The sequence below is a fragment of the Diceros bicornis genome, chromosome 34 (assembly GCF_020826845.1).
Source record: "Diceros bicornis minor isolate mBicDic1 chromosome 34, mDicBic1.mat.cur, whole genome shotgun sequence".
Taxonomy (NCBI): Eukaryota; Metazoa; Chordata; class Mammalia; order Perissodactyla; family Rhinocerotidae; genus Diceros; species Diceros bicornis.
The window spans coordinates 17022366-17037578 of NC_080773.1; the positions used below are offsets into that span (position 1 = coordinate 17022366).

Genomic DNA, 15213 nt, shown 5'->3' on the forward strand with positions numbered 1-15213 from the left:
GCCACAAGGCCACAGCTTTCGCATGATTCTGAAGGACGGGCCCCAAATGGCCCCCCGTGGATCTATGGCCAGACAGCCTAACTGCCTCGGAATGAGGCAAATTCAGGCTTGGGAAATGCTCTCCCAACCTCGGGGGCACATAGCCTAGCCCCCATGGGCCTGATGAGTAAGGTCCCAGGCACACTCGTCCTCTCTGACTGCTCCCCTATTCCATGGGGATCTGCGCGTCCTTGGAAGCACTTTAGGCTCGTCACCACCACACCACTGTCCTTGCTCTTCTGATTGCCTGCAATACCTTTCCTCTCGCTCTGAGTTCCTACCCAGGACCCCAGACTCTGCTAAAGGCCTGAAACTCCTTTTGGACCACCCCTAGTAGCGTGCCACACATCATTTTTAGGGCGCTTCTGAGTTCATTTGGGACTCCTTTGGCGACAGGCCTGCACTGTCTCTTGAAATGTAGACTTTGCAAGGTCTTCCTATGGAACCATGGGAACACCCTCTGCCAGCAAGTTGGGAAGGGCCTAGCTTAATCCTGGTTGCTATTGATTGAGCTACTGTGAGCCAAGTACCTAGTACCTAGTTAGGAGCTGCAGTGCTTTATCTCCAACATCCAGCAAGGTAGGGGCAAGTGCCTCAGTGAAATGACTTGCCCAAGGCCCTAAGCCCAGCCAGGATGGGCTTAAATGAGGTCTGTCTCTGAAGCCCGTGTTCTTTCAACAACCCCTAAAAGCCGGGATGGTTGGATGTAGACCAGGGTCTCAAGATCATAGGATCTGAGTGGTGAGCTCATAAAGCTAGAAGCCCAGGTTGGAGAGTTCGAGTCAGGGATGAGAGAGTCAGAAGGAGGAATCCAGGCATGAAGTGCCCTTACAGACAGCTCAACCCTTTCAGTGCAGGTGAGGAGCCTGAGGCCCAGAGAGGGGAAGGAGTTGCCCCAAGGTCACACAGCTGCTAAGAGAGTGGGAATTGAGGGCTCAGGGCCTGTTGAACAGGCTGCACATGAAACCCCACCCTGTGCAACTCTGAGGGGAAAGAAACTGGCAACTCTTATCCACTCGATTCATCTTCACTTCATGCCAGCCCAGGGTGGGTGGTCCCAGATGATGTCTGTTGGCAGTGAAGAGAGGATCCAGGGCTGGGGTACTGGCAGGAAACCTAAGCTCCAGAGGCGGCCTGTGGGCAACTGCTCCCTCTCCTGGGTGATGTAAGGCACTCCCTGGGGTGGGGGCCACTGGGCTATTTCTGGAAGTTGGGATGAGGCATGTTTCTTGGCAACATAGATGCAGCTGAGTTGGTGGCGGTGTGATGGAGAAAGGGGGATGTCATCACTGTGGGGAGGGGGAGGACCCTGACTAGTCTCAGCCTCTGATGCCAGTGCCTTCAAAGCACCTCTAACCAGGTCTAATATGGACTCAAAAAGTGCTCAGCTCCAGAACTGCTCTCCAGGTCAGACCACAGCCCACCCAGACTTGCTGCCCCAAATTCTGGCTGAGTGGGATGTCACTGGTGCCATCTGGTCTTGAAAACACCAGCGGCTCCTCTAATCTTTAATGACGCACTTAAATCTATTCACAGTTCCTGTAAGACCACACCCTTGCTCCCTTCCACATCCTCCGGGATCTCTGAGTCCAAGTAGAAAGCCCTTCGTAGATCTCACACGACTTCACCAACTAATTCATCCCATCAGAGACCCCCTTCAAACCTATAACCCCCAGCACCCTCACACACCCCCAAACCTCCTTCCTGATGCTACTCAACCATCCCTCACCCCTTCAGGTCCCTCAGAGATCCCCTCAGTCACCAGTAGTTTCTGAGTGTCCCATAGACCTTTTAAAGACACCCTAAGTCCCCTGACTTCTCTACTGGTCCCCAGTAAGATCCCTTCACCTCTCCACGGACTCCCCTGAGCACCTTCAGATACCCATAGGCCCCTCAGAGACACTTAGAACCCACCCTAGCACTCCTCCACAAACGTTCTCAGCCCCTACAAACATCCTGGTAAGATCCCCTGAGACGGTCGCCCTCAGACTCCCACGGATCCCAATCCCTTCGCGGCGGTTGCCCACGCGTGGCCCATTGCGCATGTCCCACGGGTTCTGGCCGTTAAGTAACGGCCAGTTAAGTAACGCTGCGCTGCCTGCCCTTGTGGGCCTTCTTGGTCCGGTGTACGATTCCCCAGGCTTTGGAGCTTCTCTCAGATTTTTGCTTTTCGACTCCGAGCTGCCATCAGAGGGCAGCAGGCACCGGTTGGCTGAGAAACTACAATTCCCAGAAAGACTCGCTCCGGGCTGTGCGTGATGCAGCCACATTCATTGAGAAGGGAGCGGAAGTGTGTCCGCGCTTTGCCTTCTGGTTAATGTAGTCTGAAAAGGTTTTAGCGCTGCCTTCTGTCGCGTGTCTACGTCCGCTGGGAATTGCAGTCAGGAACAGAATGAGTGGAGACTTTCTTCAGGCTTCAGAAAGCCCAGACAGGGCGCCGCCCCAGTGGCATAGCGGTTAAGTGCGGCGGCTCCGCTTCAGCAGCCAGGCGTTCGCAGGTTCGGATCCCAGGCGGGCACACAGGAATGCTTGTCAAAACATGCTGTGGCGGCGTCCCATATAAAGTAGAGGAATATGGGCACAGATGTTAGCCCAGGGGGAATCTTTCTCAGCAAAAAGAGGAGGATTGGCATCAGATGTTAGCTCAGAGCTAATCTTCCTCACCAGAATAAACAACAAAAACAGCAGACAGTATGAACACAGGTTGAGATTAAAGTCTGGAGACTCCATTTCCCATCATTCCGCGAGGCGGGAGGGGCTGAGGGTGATTTTATTCCAGTTCCACGTACTTCCGGGACACACACACACACACACACACACACACACACACACACACACACACACACACACGAACTCTGTTTCCCAGCGTCCTTTGGGGCTACTGTCCTTCCGGATATTAATCGGTAAATGGGGCGACGTAATGCGTGCACAAAACCCGAGGCTACTCCTAGCCGCCGGCTTCCTTGTTTTGGTCCCTCCAGGATCCTGTAACTAGGAAGAGAGAGAACGCAAAAAACTGAATGGGGGTTCAAGACAAATTGTATTTTCATCTTTTTTAACGCTTGGCTCAGCCTCCTGGTACAACCCACATTGCTAGAAAAAACTAGACTGTATCCGAAGACTATAGTGTTCTGAGAAACCGCGGGAAACTGTTTCCCAAATCGTTTGCGGGGTGTTTTTCCTTTCCGATTTGGGGAAACTTGGAACTGGAAGGAGTGTTTGGACTTCATTTTCCAGCAGCCCCTGACTGATTTCGGCTCTTCCTTGGGACCTGGGGGCGGGGAAGAAGTGTTTGAAACACTCTTCAGTCTCCCCAGGGTACTGCCGTCTTTCACCTTTCGCTCACGCTCTCCCGAGGGTTCCCATTGGACTCCACTTCCCGGCAAGCCTCTGCAGTCTCGCCTCACAAAGGCTCAGGATCCGGTCTGGACTGTTCCCCAGCATGTTTCAAGCTCATGGTAGATCCCTCCCCTTCAGTCAAAGGGGAGGCTGCCTTGAACTCCATTTCCCAGAAGACAGAAGGGTTCTCCGTAGCAACGGCTCGGAAGTCGTGGTGTTGACTACATTTCCCAGCAGGGACTGCGGCCTAGCGTGCGAGGGAGGAGGAGCGCTGTACCTACTCCATTTCCTAGCCTATCTCTGGAACTGCAGTATCCCCTTGGGGGGTGGGGGGTGGGGGGTGGGGGGTGGGAGTGGGGGGGCTCAGGGATCACAGGGGACTCCATTTCCCGGCGTGCTTTGGGAGTCGCTTTACACCTGCAATGCGGTGAGGGCGTGGCGACGAATCCATTTCCCGGCTTGCCTCACAGCCCGATATCTGCGGGTCTACAGGCGCTGACTCAATTTCCCAGAGAGCACCTGGCGCCGGTCATGGCGCCGGTCAGCATACATAGCCAATAGACTAAGTAAGCGACCTGACTCCGTTTCCCGGCGTGCATCAGACCTACATAGCTCACTGATGGTGTGGCTCCGACTACGTTTCTGAGGCACACCTAAGGGCTCGTCGTTGCCGCAATGGAGTGAGTGTGCGACTCTGACTCTGCTTCCCAAAGTGCTTCGGGGTCCGCTATCGGCACAATCGGCCGACTTATTGCCCAGGACTCTATTTCCCGACGTGCAGCGCGACCCATCATCCCCGCGGTTTACTCTGAGGCCTTGGCGGACTCCATTTCCCAGCGTGCCTCGCGGCGCTCCGTGCGCGCCGAGGGCGGCGACCGCGGCGCGGAGGGCAGGCGGACTGCATCTCCCGGCGTGCCCCGCGGCGGGCGCTGGGCCGGAGCCGGAGCCCGAGCGGCGCGGCCTGGAAGAGGCCGGAGCCCGGGGGAGGCGGCGGCGGCGGCGGCAGCGGCGGCTGGGGCAGCCCGGGCAGCCCGAGCCCCGCGGCCTGGGCCTGCGCTCGGCGCCATGAGCGGCGGCGCGCCTTCGGGGGGCGGCCCTGGGGGCTCGGGCCGGGCGCGAACCAGCTCGTTCGCTGAGCCAGGCGGCGGAGGCGGCGGCGGCGGTGGCGGCCCCGGAGGCTCGGCCTCCGGCCCGGGCGGCAGCGGCGGCGGGAAGACGTCAGTCGGAGCCATGGGTGGGGGCGTGGGGGCCTCGAGCTCCGGAGGTGGCCCCAGCGGCAGCGGCGGAGGAGGCAGCGGCGGCCCCGGCGCGGGTACCAGCTTCCCGCCGCCAGGAGTGAAGCTGGGCCGTGAGTACTAGCGGCGCCCGTGAGGGGTGGAGGTTAGGGTTCCTGAAGCCCCTCAAACGTCGATTAGCTTCTTCCTTATGCCAAGATAGGAGCTCTGGGTCGCTGTGCCTCCCAAAACTGGGAGTTGAGCTCTCCGCCTCCCGGAGAAAGGGATTTGGGGGATTACCATCACTTGGAGTTTAGAATTAGAATTATTAACTCTAAAAGAAATAGGGATTACAGGTTTCTCTTCTTCCAGTACCAAGGTCTTGGGTCCTTGAGCCGTAAAAACAGGGATCTGACATTGCCATCCATTAGAGAACAGGATCAGGGGTCATCGTCGCTTGCAAATAGGGCTGAAGGATTATTGTTCCCAAAGAAAACAAGAATAAGATCACCACCACCACCACCCAAAAAGGGGGATCTGAATTTGCTTCCCTTTAGAGAAGGGGAATTTGGGGTTACTGTGTCCCCAAAGAGCAGGGCCAGGGCTTTCCAAACTTGCTACCCAGCTCGTCTTCCCTTTTAAAACACAAGCTTTAGTATCATTACCCGTCTATAATATGTACAACTGTATCCCCATTGGTGGAAATTAATGGTTGCTGCTTCTTAGAGATAAGGACAGATTGGGAGTCAGCATACCCTTCAGACCAAGTTCATAGTCATTGTTCTTCAAAAAACTATGACTTGGTGGGTCTCCTTTCACAAAAATGGAATGGGGGTTGGGGAGGGTCATAGTTCTGCATAGAATATAAATCTGAGATTATATATCTCTTTCATTGTTCTGAGGTATGGTATCATTGGCTCTGGAAAAATAGCTATGTAGGATCATCTCCCTCCAAAAGAAGGTGTCACTGGCCCCTCAAAATGGATTTGATTCATCAGTGACCCCTTTTCTTTGGGGAACCTTTCATCAGTTCGCTGAAGAAAAGGGGTCACCATCCCCTGAGAATGCCACCAAAGTTCACTGCCATTTGGAAAATGGAATGGGGAATTCTAGCTTTCCTTCAAAGGACTGAGGCTGAGTTAGCTCCCTGATAATAGAGGTCAGGTTCACCATTCTCACAGTTGGCTTGCCCATTAGGGACCACCCATATACAGGAAAAGAGGTCTGGGGCTCTGGACCACACAGATGAGGAGGTCAGGTCAGTGCCTTTTCTAACCCCAAAGTATTTGGGTAAGGGTTAACTGACCCCAAAAAGTGAGTCAGGGCACTAGCACTCATAGCAGGAGGAGTCATTGATTTCTGTCACCAAAAACCAGTGGTGAAGTTACCAGCCCCACTGGGGAAGACTTAGAGGTCACTATCCCCAGAGCTGTGAGAAACATTAGTGCTTTCCCAAAGTAGAAGTACCTCAGGGTTTCCGCTCTCAAGTGGAAGAGGTTAGGTCAGGCTTTCCCCAGTCAGGAGGGGCCAGAGGGCAGTGAGCTGAGTAGATGGATTCAACATCTGGGAGAGTCAGTATCTCCTCAAACCAAGAGGGACCAGTGGTTTACTGCTTACTAAAAGTGGAAATTAGGGGTTACCAATCCTTGAACGGCAAGAGATTTAGGTGTCAGTATTCTCCCATATGGGAGGAGGCAGGATTCCCCTGAAGGGAAGAGGGGAAAGGGCACTGGTCCTCAAAAGCAAGGAAGGGACAAAGAGGCCCCCAGTAGAGATTCCCCTTCCTCTCACAGCCCCACGATGGGGTGGTGGCCAGAGGGGAAAAGTCAATGGATTGTGTGTCCCCTTTGTTGTTCCCCAGGTGACAGCGGGAAGGTGACCACAGTGGTAGCCACTCTAGGCCAAGGCCCAGAGCGGTCCCAGGAGGTGGCTTACACAGACATCAAAGTGATTGGCAATGGCTCATTTGGGGTCGTGTACCAGGCACGGCTGGCAGAGACCAGGGAACTGGTGGCTATCAAGAAGGTTCTCCAGGACAAGAGGTTCAAGGTAGCTTGCAGGGAATGGGGACAAGGAGGTTTGACTGGGCCTGACTGGTGAGAGAGCCCCAGTGAGAGTGCTGGACTTGGGGTTCCCTGGGGGATCTGAGCATGGGCCAGAGGGGAATGGAGAAAGCAGAGAGTGAGTTGTGTGGAAGATGGGATGTGGGTTCCAGGAGAGCCCAGAGTTGACAGTGTTGGTTCTTTTGCTCTGTGTAAGTGCTTTGTAGGCAGTTCTTGTTTAATTTATGTAAAGATTCTTTGAGGGCAGGTACTGTTGTTATTTCCATTCTAAGTAAGCAGAAACTGGAAACTGAGACTCAGATAAGAGAATTGCCCGAGGTCAAGACTAGAATCTGCCCTCTAATTCCCAAGCCCTCCATCTTAACCACTAAGCTACACTTCTGCCAAGAGGAGAAAGGAAGCTGGTGGGGTTGATGAGTATGTTTGCAAGGCTGAGCTCTGCCCCAGGGACTTGGCAAGTGCAAGGTGAGCCTGTCAGCGCTCACCAAACCATGTGCCTTGGTGTGGGGCTCTGTCCCCCTCAGGAAGGGGTGCCCTGTGAGCTAGTGGAGGCCCAGGGAACTAGGAGATGGAGGAGGTGGAAGTTGAGGGATAACTGGTGTTTGAAGGACTGGCATTTTGGAGCCCAGGTTAGTCTGGATGTAGGAGAACTGAGCCTAGGCTGGGAGGGAACCAGGTCAGGGCCTGGGTCTTGGCAGTGTGTACTCTCAGGGGCAGGAGGAGCTCCAGGTGTCAGTCAGAATTTGATTTGTGTAGAGTCCCAGAAGTGAGAGGGATCTGAGGGTGGGGAGTTCTGAGGCCCCGGAGGGGAACAGAGAATAGGGGAGAATGCTGAGACCGGGCCTTCTGGGAAGAGGCTGAGGCTAGATCCCTTCTCGGAAGATGAGAATTGGAAGCCTGGAGTCTGGGACTCAGAATCCAAGCCAGGGTTCAAGGGCTCAGATGCCTCCAGGGGAAGCAATAAGGAGGAGTGGGGACCAAGGTGAACTGGATGGCCACTACTTGTCTGTTGTTGCTGTGCCATGCGGGGAGGCGGGCCTCATGTGGCCACATTATCTGATTTTTCAAGAGAAGCTGGAAAACTGGATTTATACTTGATGTCGTTTGATTTTGAAATGTTAGCAATAAATCAAACATTTTTTAAAAGTGGGCTGAAGACAGCACATCTGTGGTCAAGATTTAGCCTATAGACCTCCAGCTTGTGTGTGAGGGGAATGGGTTGGGGGTGAGGAATTAGGGGCTCCCCCAGAGGGGCCTTGGAGCTGGGACCCAGGGAGTAGCTGCCTGGCTCTGTTGGCAGGAATGGGGGAGTAGGGCTGTGGTGAGAGGTGCTAGGGAGGGGAGGCAGAGAGAGTTGGTTGTTTTCTGAGGCTCTCTCCCTTTGCCCCCAAGAACCGAGAGCTGCAGATTATGCGTAAGCTGGACCACTGCAATATCGTGAGGCTGAGATACTTTTTCTACTCCAGTGGGGAGAAGGTGAGCCCTCCAGTATAGGGGAGTTCTCCACCTTGACTCCACCTGTTTCCTGTCTGCCTTTCTCATGATTGCCTGTCCTCCCCCTCATTATTCCCCACAAACCTTCCCTCCCCCATTTCTCACCTTTTTCTCACAGTGCCTCACACCTCTTCTTTGCTCTCTGCAGAAAGATGAGCTTTACCTAAATCTGGTGCTGGAATACGTGCCCGAGACGGTGTACCGGGTGGCTCGCCACTTCACCAAGGCCAAGTTGACCATCCCTATCATCTATGTCAAGGTGGGCAGGCAGGCAGGCTGCTGGGGCCCAAGCCCACAAAGCCAGCGGCACCCAACCCTCTTGCCTTCTGTGGGTTCCCTCATCTTCCAGGTTTACGTTGGTTTCTGGAGGCCTTGTGTTCCCTGCCATTGTCTCCATACCCCCGGAGATGGAGCTTGCCAAATGCAGGGTAGCCCAACCGGAAGCCTGACTGAATCGGGAAGATGGGCTGACCGGGGGCTAGGGAGGCTACAAGGTGCCTGCTCGATTCCACTGGGAGCCCAGTGGCACTAGTAGTGTTGGTGGGCTTAGCTCAGAATCTGGGTGGGGACCGAGAATACACAGGGGGAGATATTGACATCAGAGTCTTGGCCTTTGGAGCCTTGGCAGAGGGGGGTCGGAAGGAGGCAGGGTTGGAGGAAGGTTAGTGCCCACAGAACCAGAAAATCATGTACCTTCATCTATTGTCTGTGCAGGCTCATTCCCCAGTGCCTGGTGCTGTGCGCGGGGTGTTACTATCCCTCAGGAGGTGTATGAATGAATGAATGAATGAATGAGCCTAGGGATGGTGTGGACAACAGACGCTGGAGCAGCCTGCTGCACTGGGAGGAGGTGGGTGGGTTCAAGTTTGCTGGAGGTTGCTTGGGGCCCAGCTGCTCCTCCCGCGGCTTTAAGCACCCTGGGTCTAGGTGAGCCATGGGGTTCTACCAGTGGTTGGTGCTGTGGGACCTCATCTCTTGGGAGGGAGTTCTCTCGTTTGGTGAATTTGCCCTCTGGCTGCTTGTGTGCCAGGTCCAGCTGACTGAGACCTAGGCCTTGCTCCTGAAGCTCTCAGTTGAGCAGGGTAGACAGGTATCGTCACAGAGAACTAGAAAACTACTAGCACCTGCCATACTAGGAGGAGCACAGGGGATTCGGGAAACAGAGGAGGCCCCAGCCCTGCCTGCATTGGGGGTGAGAAGGATCAAGGAAGCCTTCCTTGGGAGGAGACCAGGAGCAGGGCAAGAAAGTGGCATCTCTGGCCAAGGGCAGCGGGAACAGAGGAGGAGGGGGCCCAGGAAGCAGGCCTGAGCAGTTATTACGTGCTAGGCCCTGGTCTAGGCCCTGGGGGACATGGCAGTGATGAAAACACAAAGATCCCTGTTCTCTTGGCACTTACGTTCTAGTCAGCAGGAGGGAGAGTGGCAGGAAAACCCAGCTGGAGAGGGGTAGGGGGGTTTTGACTGGGAGGTGAAGGAGGCTGAGTCCTTCCTATAGCCAGTGGTTTTGGTGAGGGGGAAGCTGAGTGCCTGGCTCCCCATCCTTCTTTATTTTTTTTATTATTATTTTTTTTAAAGATTTTATTTATTTATTTATTTTCCCCCAAAGCCCCAGTAGATAGTTGTATGTCATAGCTGCACATCCTTCCAGTTGCAGTATGTGGGACACGGCCTCAGCACGACCGGAGAAGCGGTGCGTCGGTGTGCGCCCGGGATCCGAACCCAGGCCGCCAGCAGCGGAGCGCGCGCACTTAACCGCTAAGCCACGGGGCCGGCCCACCCCACCCTTCTTTAAAACAGGCCTTCCTCAGGTCTCTGTCTTATTTATCAGGCTTCTGCTGAGGTGTGTGATTGAAGCAGTAGTTCTCAAAGTGTGGACCAGCACCAGCACTGGGGGGCTTGTTGCAGATGCCCCATCATGCACTTACTGAATAAGAAACTCTGGGAGTGGGGCCCAGCAGTCCCTGTTTTAATAAGGCCTCCAAGGGATTCTGGTGTATAGTGAAGTTGGAGAACCAAGGGGCAGCAGAAGAGTTTTTAAGTCTGGGAGAATGGGCCTGGAAGGGCTCTTGAGGCCAGAGGGTGGAGCAGTGGCATGCTCTATGGGAGAGCTGGGCTGGAGTTCTGCTGTCCCCTGCCTGCCCTAGGTGTACATGTACCAACTCTTCCGGAGCTTGGCCTATATCCACTCCCAGGGTGTGTGTCACCGCGACATCAAGCCCCAGAACCTGCTGGTGGACCCCGACACTGCTGTCCTCAAGCTCTGCGATTTTGGCAGGTGGGCCTGACCTGGGGTTTGCCAGGTGGCTCAAGGGGCGAGGAGGGACCCTGACATTTGCCTTGTGTTTACTTCTGCCCATTTCTTCCCACAGTGCAAAGCAGTTGGTCCGGGGGGAGCCAAATGTCTCCTACATCTGTTCTCGCTACTACCGGGCCCCGGAGCTGATCTTTGGAGCCACTGATTATACCTCGTCCATCGGTCAGACTTAGGGGAGGGTGGGGGTGGGGATTGGCAGTCATGGCAGTTTTTGAGTTCTTTCTGTGTGTCTCCCAGGCTCAGTGATAAAAGCTTAACATCTGTTCTTTTATCCAGTCCTCACAAACTTAGGAGGGTGATGCTGTTGTACACTCGTTTTATAGATGAGCAGTCTAAGGCTTAGAGCGGTGAGGCCACCTGCTCGCAGTTGCACCGCTGGGACTGGGCAGGGCTGGGCTTTGAAAGCTGACCTGGCTCCAGAGTCCATACCAGCTCTGGAACCTCCTGGTCAGCTCTCTGTTCTCAGCTGGAGGGGAGGGGCTGACAGTGACCTTGGGGGAATAGAGGTGAGACTATGCCACCATGAGGGTGTGACCTGCTCACAGGGCCTGTGTGTCCTTCCTTGTTGGTAGGGATGACAGTGCCACCTTCCAGGCATGAGGAGAGGGTGTGGAAAGTGTTTGGAAGAGAACATTTCGTTAGCAGTTTGAGGAAAGCGTGTGGTCCTTAGGTGTGAACTTGTGCCTTGGGGGTCAAGGTACAGACCAGGGCGGGGTGAGACTACTAGACTGCAGCTGTTTCCATGGGCAGGACAGGGGCTAGGAAGTGAGTAAGGCAGCCCAGAACTTAAGGCTTTACCTTCCTGACGCCCAGAGAACACAAGTGCCTGTTCCAGGCCTGTTGGTCTGTCCTCCAGGCTAGAGGCAAAGGGCTTGTTAGGGTTGCTGAGCGAGGAGAGGCCATGAGGGCTGGAAACACGGAGATGGGAGAGTGCAGCGCAGTCAGGCAGACCTGGAGGTTCAAAGTCAGGCTCCAGTGTTTCTAAACTGTGTATGACCTTGGTGCTTCCTCTCTGAACTGAGAAAATGCGGCTCCTGGCACCTCTCAGGATGACCCCGAGGAATAGAAGTGTTTGTGAGGGAATGGGCATGGTAGCCCTGCTCGCCTCACCGTGACCCTCCTCCATTCCCCTTCAGATGTGTGGTCAGCTGGCTGTGTACTGGCCGAGCTCCTCTTGGGCCAGCCCATTTTCCCTGGGGACAGTGGAGTAGACCAGCTGGTGGAGATCATCAAGGTGAGAGCAGGGCCAGGGCCAGGGTGGGCAGGGGTGGGGCTCAGGGAAGGGGCCTTGCCTCACACCGCTCCCTTTCCCTATAGGTGCTGGGAACACCAACCCGGGAACAGATCCGAGAGATGAACCCCAACTACACGGAGTTCAAGTTCCCCCAGATTAAAGCTCACCCCTGGACAAAGGTGGGGCAGGGCTAGGGGCTCAGGCAGTATGGTTGAGGTCTCCATTGGAGGCCAGCTGGTCTGGGGACCTGGCTACAGAGTCGTGGCTTGGGAGCGGGTCAGTAACTTTCATCAGATTTCAAAGTTTATGGAATTTCTCATACTGTAAAAGTTCAAGATCCACGGTAAATTTAAAAGTCCCATTTTTATGGTGGGGAAACAGGCTCACAGCAGGGCCCAGCGATGGGACCTGGGCAGGCTGCTCACCCCATACAAACTGACCTCCCTTCAGTGGTTGTGCCCGTTTCCTTATTTGGAAAATGTGTTCATGGGAAGCAGGCAGTCATGTCTGCTGTGGGCACTGTGGCAGTGAGGTGCAGGAGTATGCCAGTGCCCGGGGCGGCTTACCCTTATGACCTCGTGCCTCCCCCTCCCCCCAGGTGTTTAAATCTCGAACGCCGCCCGAGGCCATTGCGCTCTGCTCTAGCCTGCTGGAGTACACACCGTCCTCGAGGCTTTCCCCGCTGGAAGCCTGCGCCCACAGCTTCTTTGATGAACTGCGATGTCACGGAACCCAGCTCCCCAACAACCGCCCGCTTCCCCCCCTCTTCAATTTCAGTCCTGGCGGTGAGGGTACAGCCTGGGATCTGGGGAGCTGGAGGGGCAGCCAAAGATTGCAGAGAAGAGCTTGGTGCGGAAGACAGGAGTGGGGAACTGAGGGTGGGTTACCAGGAAGGCCTGGGGCTTGGGAGACGCCCCTGATTCAGGGAGACCCAAACCTGCTTCACATGTGCTCTGCGATCTCCTGTGTGAGCCTCTTTCCAGTTTTTCATTTAAAGCATTCAGTGACTACATGTGTCCCCAAACAACTGGCCTTGCCAAGAGCTGGGTCCCCATTTGGTGCCCCTTTATAACCCTAACTGGGTCTCCAGATGTCCTGCCCCCTGACTGGGCTTGTCCATTCCTGTCTCTAGAACTCTCCATCCAACCATCTCTCAACGCCATTCTCATCCCTCCTCACTTGAGGTCCCCAGCGGGCACTGCCACCCTCACTCCATCCTCACAAGGTAAGTTGGGCACCATTTGCTGCAGGTTAAAGCAGCTTTTCTCAGCCTAGGGGGTGGGCCTGTTCTCACAGCCTCTGAGTTTCCTGCAGGTATTTGAAAACTGTTGACGTTTTGATGGTATAGAAAGCATAGTTACAACATGTGAATGGCCTCCTTTGTAGGGCATTATTGCCTATATTTGTGTTTAAATACTAACTGGAAAACCGAAGACGTATGTTTGGCTTGCACAAACAAAAAGTTGAATTTGTTGTCCACATTGAAAAACTGGGGCCATTTCATGTACAAATCCAGATTTCCTGTTTCTCTTGGGGAAGAAAATCTGACTGGACAGGAGTGGGCCTGCCTTTCCTCAGGGCAGTACTGTCAGCTCAGCCGAGTTCTGGCTGCCCCCTTTTACGTGGGGCCAGGCTCCGTGGTGTGAGTCACTCAGTGACCAGCTTGGCTCTTTGGCATTTGAGTTTGCAACCCTGGACCTAAAGTGACAGCTTTCAGTTTCTAACATAGCATCTCACACTGACTTCCTGCTCTCGGGGGTGGGCGGGTCTAAAAGGCAAAAGCTAATTTGCTCCTTCCTTCCCCTCAGCTTTAAGTGAGGCTCAGACCGGCTCGGACTGGCCGTCGACCGATGCCACAGCTCCCCTCACTAACTCTTCCTGAGGGCCCCGCCAACTGCCCTTCCATCTGGGAGCCCCAAGTGGGGCTGGGAAGGGGGGCCATAGCCCATCAAGCTCCTGCCCTGGCTGGGCCCCGAGACTAGAGGGCAGAGGTAAATGAGTCCCTGTCCCCACCTCCAGTCCCTCCCTCACCAGCCTCACCCATGTGGTGGGCTTTTTAAGAGGATTTTAACTGGTTGTGGGGAGGGAAGAGAAGGAAGGACAGGGGTTGCGGGCATGGGGACCTCCTACCCTCTTGGCCCCCTCCCCTCCCCCCAGGCCTCCACCTCCTCCAACCCCCGTCCTATCCTGTGTCCCTTGTAAATAGAACCAGACCACCCCGTCTCCTCCTCTTCCTTTTCCTGGCCCCCGGGTGTAAATAGATTGTTATAATTTTTTTCTTAAAGAAAACGTCGATTCGCACCGTCCAACCTGGCCCCACTCCCTCCTACAGCTGTGTCCCCCTTCCTGTCCTCTGCCCCTAAGGTCTCCTCCCTCCTCTCCCCACCCTGGAGGGCCAGGGGAGTGGGGGAGCTCCTGATGTCTTAGTTTCCACAGTAAGGTTTGCCTGTGTACAGACCTCCGTTCAATAAATTATTGGCATGAAAACCTGCTTCCTGTCTGGCCACCTGTTTCCAGAGGTGAGGGAGGTGCCTGGGGGGCTGTCCTGGGACAGGAGTGGGCTGCTTAGGCAGGGGAACAGGGTAGAATGAACCCAGGCTGGGCTGTCGGAGGCCTGAGTTCCAGCCCTGGCTCAGGTGCCCAACCTTCCTGCACCTCAGCTCTCCTCTACACGTGTGGTGTGTCCACTGCAGGGGCCCGGGAGGAGCCTGCCCCATGGACCCAGCACAGATCATCTGCTTTTGTCTAGGGAGGAGGCACTGTCATCTGCAGGTGGTCAGTGAGAGAGCTGGGGACCAGAGAGGTCAAGGCCACAGAGCAAGTGGCAGAGTCAGGACTTGAACAAAGGGCTGTCTCTCTCATAGCCCTATATCTGCTGCTTCTGGGGGACACAGGATGATGAGGGGTCACTAAGGCCAAAACTTAGCCTTAGTGGGCATGGATGGGGGCAGAGGAGCTGTCCGCAAACCTTAGCAGATTCCCAAGCCTTCATTTCTGTCTTAAACAGAGCACTTACCCGGCCCACTATTTAGGGATGCTGGGAAGCGACAACCCTGGTAAGGTTGGCGCCGAGAGCCTGGCTTTTTTTCTGTGTGCTTTGAAAACATGGGGCTGTGGGCAGAGGGAAATGGCATCTTGTCCACATGGTGCCAACAGTAGGCGAGGGCAGGAGGCCCCAGAAGTGGAAGGGGGCCTGGGGAAGAGCAACTGACATGTCTTCCACTGGACTCCACTAGTGAAGAAAAAGGGAGAGGAGTTTCAAACATGTCCCAGAGGGAGTTCAAGGACCTCCTGTGGCATCTGGGCTCTCCAGTCTTAGGCCAGCCCCAGGGGCATCTGTATCCTGTCTAGAACAAAGCCTGGCCCTCCCTGCTCAACACCATCAGGTTATCACCTTCTTCATAAGATGAATACATAGAGCAAGTAAACTAGATGAGCGGAGGAGGGCTGGTCTGGACAAGGGGCAGACCTCGGGCTCGTGGGGACCTCTTCCTCCCTGCTGCTCACATCTAGTCA

The 15213-nt window shown here is 55.0% G+C and overlaps 1 protein-coding gene across 1 annotated transcript; it reads left to right on the top strand.

The window, feature by feature from the left end:
* Positions 1-4358: 4358 nt before the first annotated feature.
* Positions 4359-14188, top strand: GSK3A (glycogen synthase kinase 3 alpha). Its single transcript, XM_058529430.1, has 11 exons — positions 4359-4726; positions 6454-6641; positions 8048-8131; positions 8298-8408; positions 10294-10424; positions 10519-10625; positions 11600-11697; positions 11781-11876; positions 12296-12482; positions 12830-12922; positions 13506-14188. Exons 1-11 carry the CDS (start codon positions 4444-4446, stop codon positions 13577-13579), a joined length of 1452 nt encoding a protein of 483 aa, XP_058385413.1. The 5' UTR covers positions 4359-4443; the 3' UTR covers positions 13580-14188.
* The last annotated feature ends 1025 nt before the right edge of the window (positions 14189-15213 follow it).

What these genes read in the sequence shown, in the direction of transcription:
- GSK3A (XM_058529430.1), top strand. Translation starts at nt 4,444, where the DNA reads ATGAGCGGCGGCGCGCCTTCGGGGGGCGGCCCTGGGGGCTCGGGCCGG. An exon ending in AAGCTCACCCCTGGACAAAG is followed by an intron (nt 11,877 to 12,295) that starts GTGGGGCAGGGC and finishes CCCTCCCCCCAG; the next exon opens with GTGTTTAAATCTCGAACGCC. An exon ending in CCTCACTCCATCCTCACAAG is followed by an intron (nt 12,923 to 13,505) that starts GTAAGTTGGGCA and finishes CCTTCCCCTCAG; the next exon opens with CTTTAAGTGAGGCTCAGACC.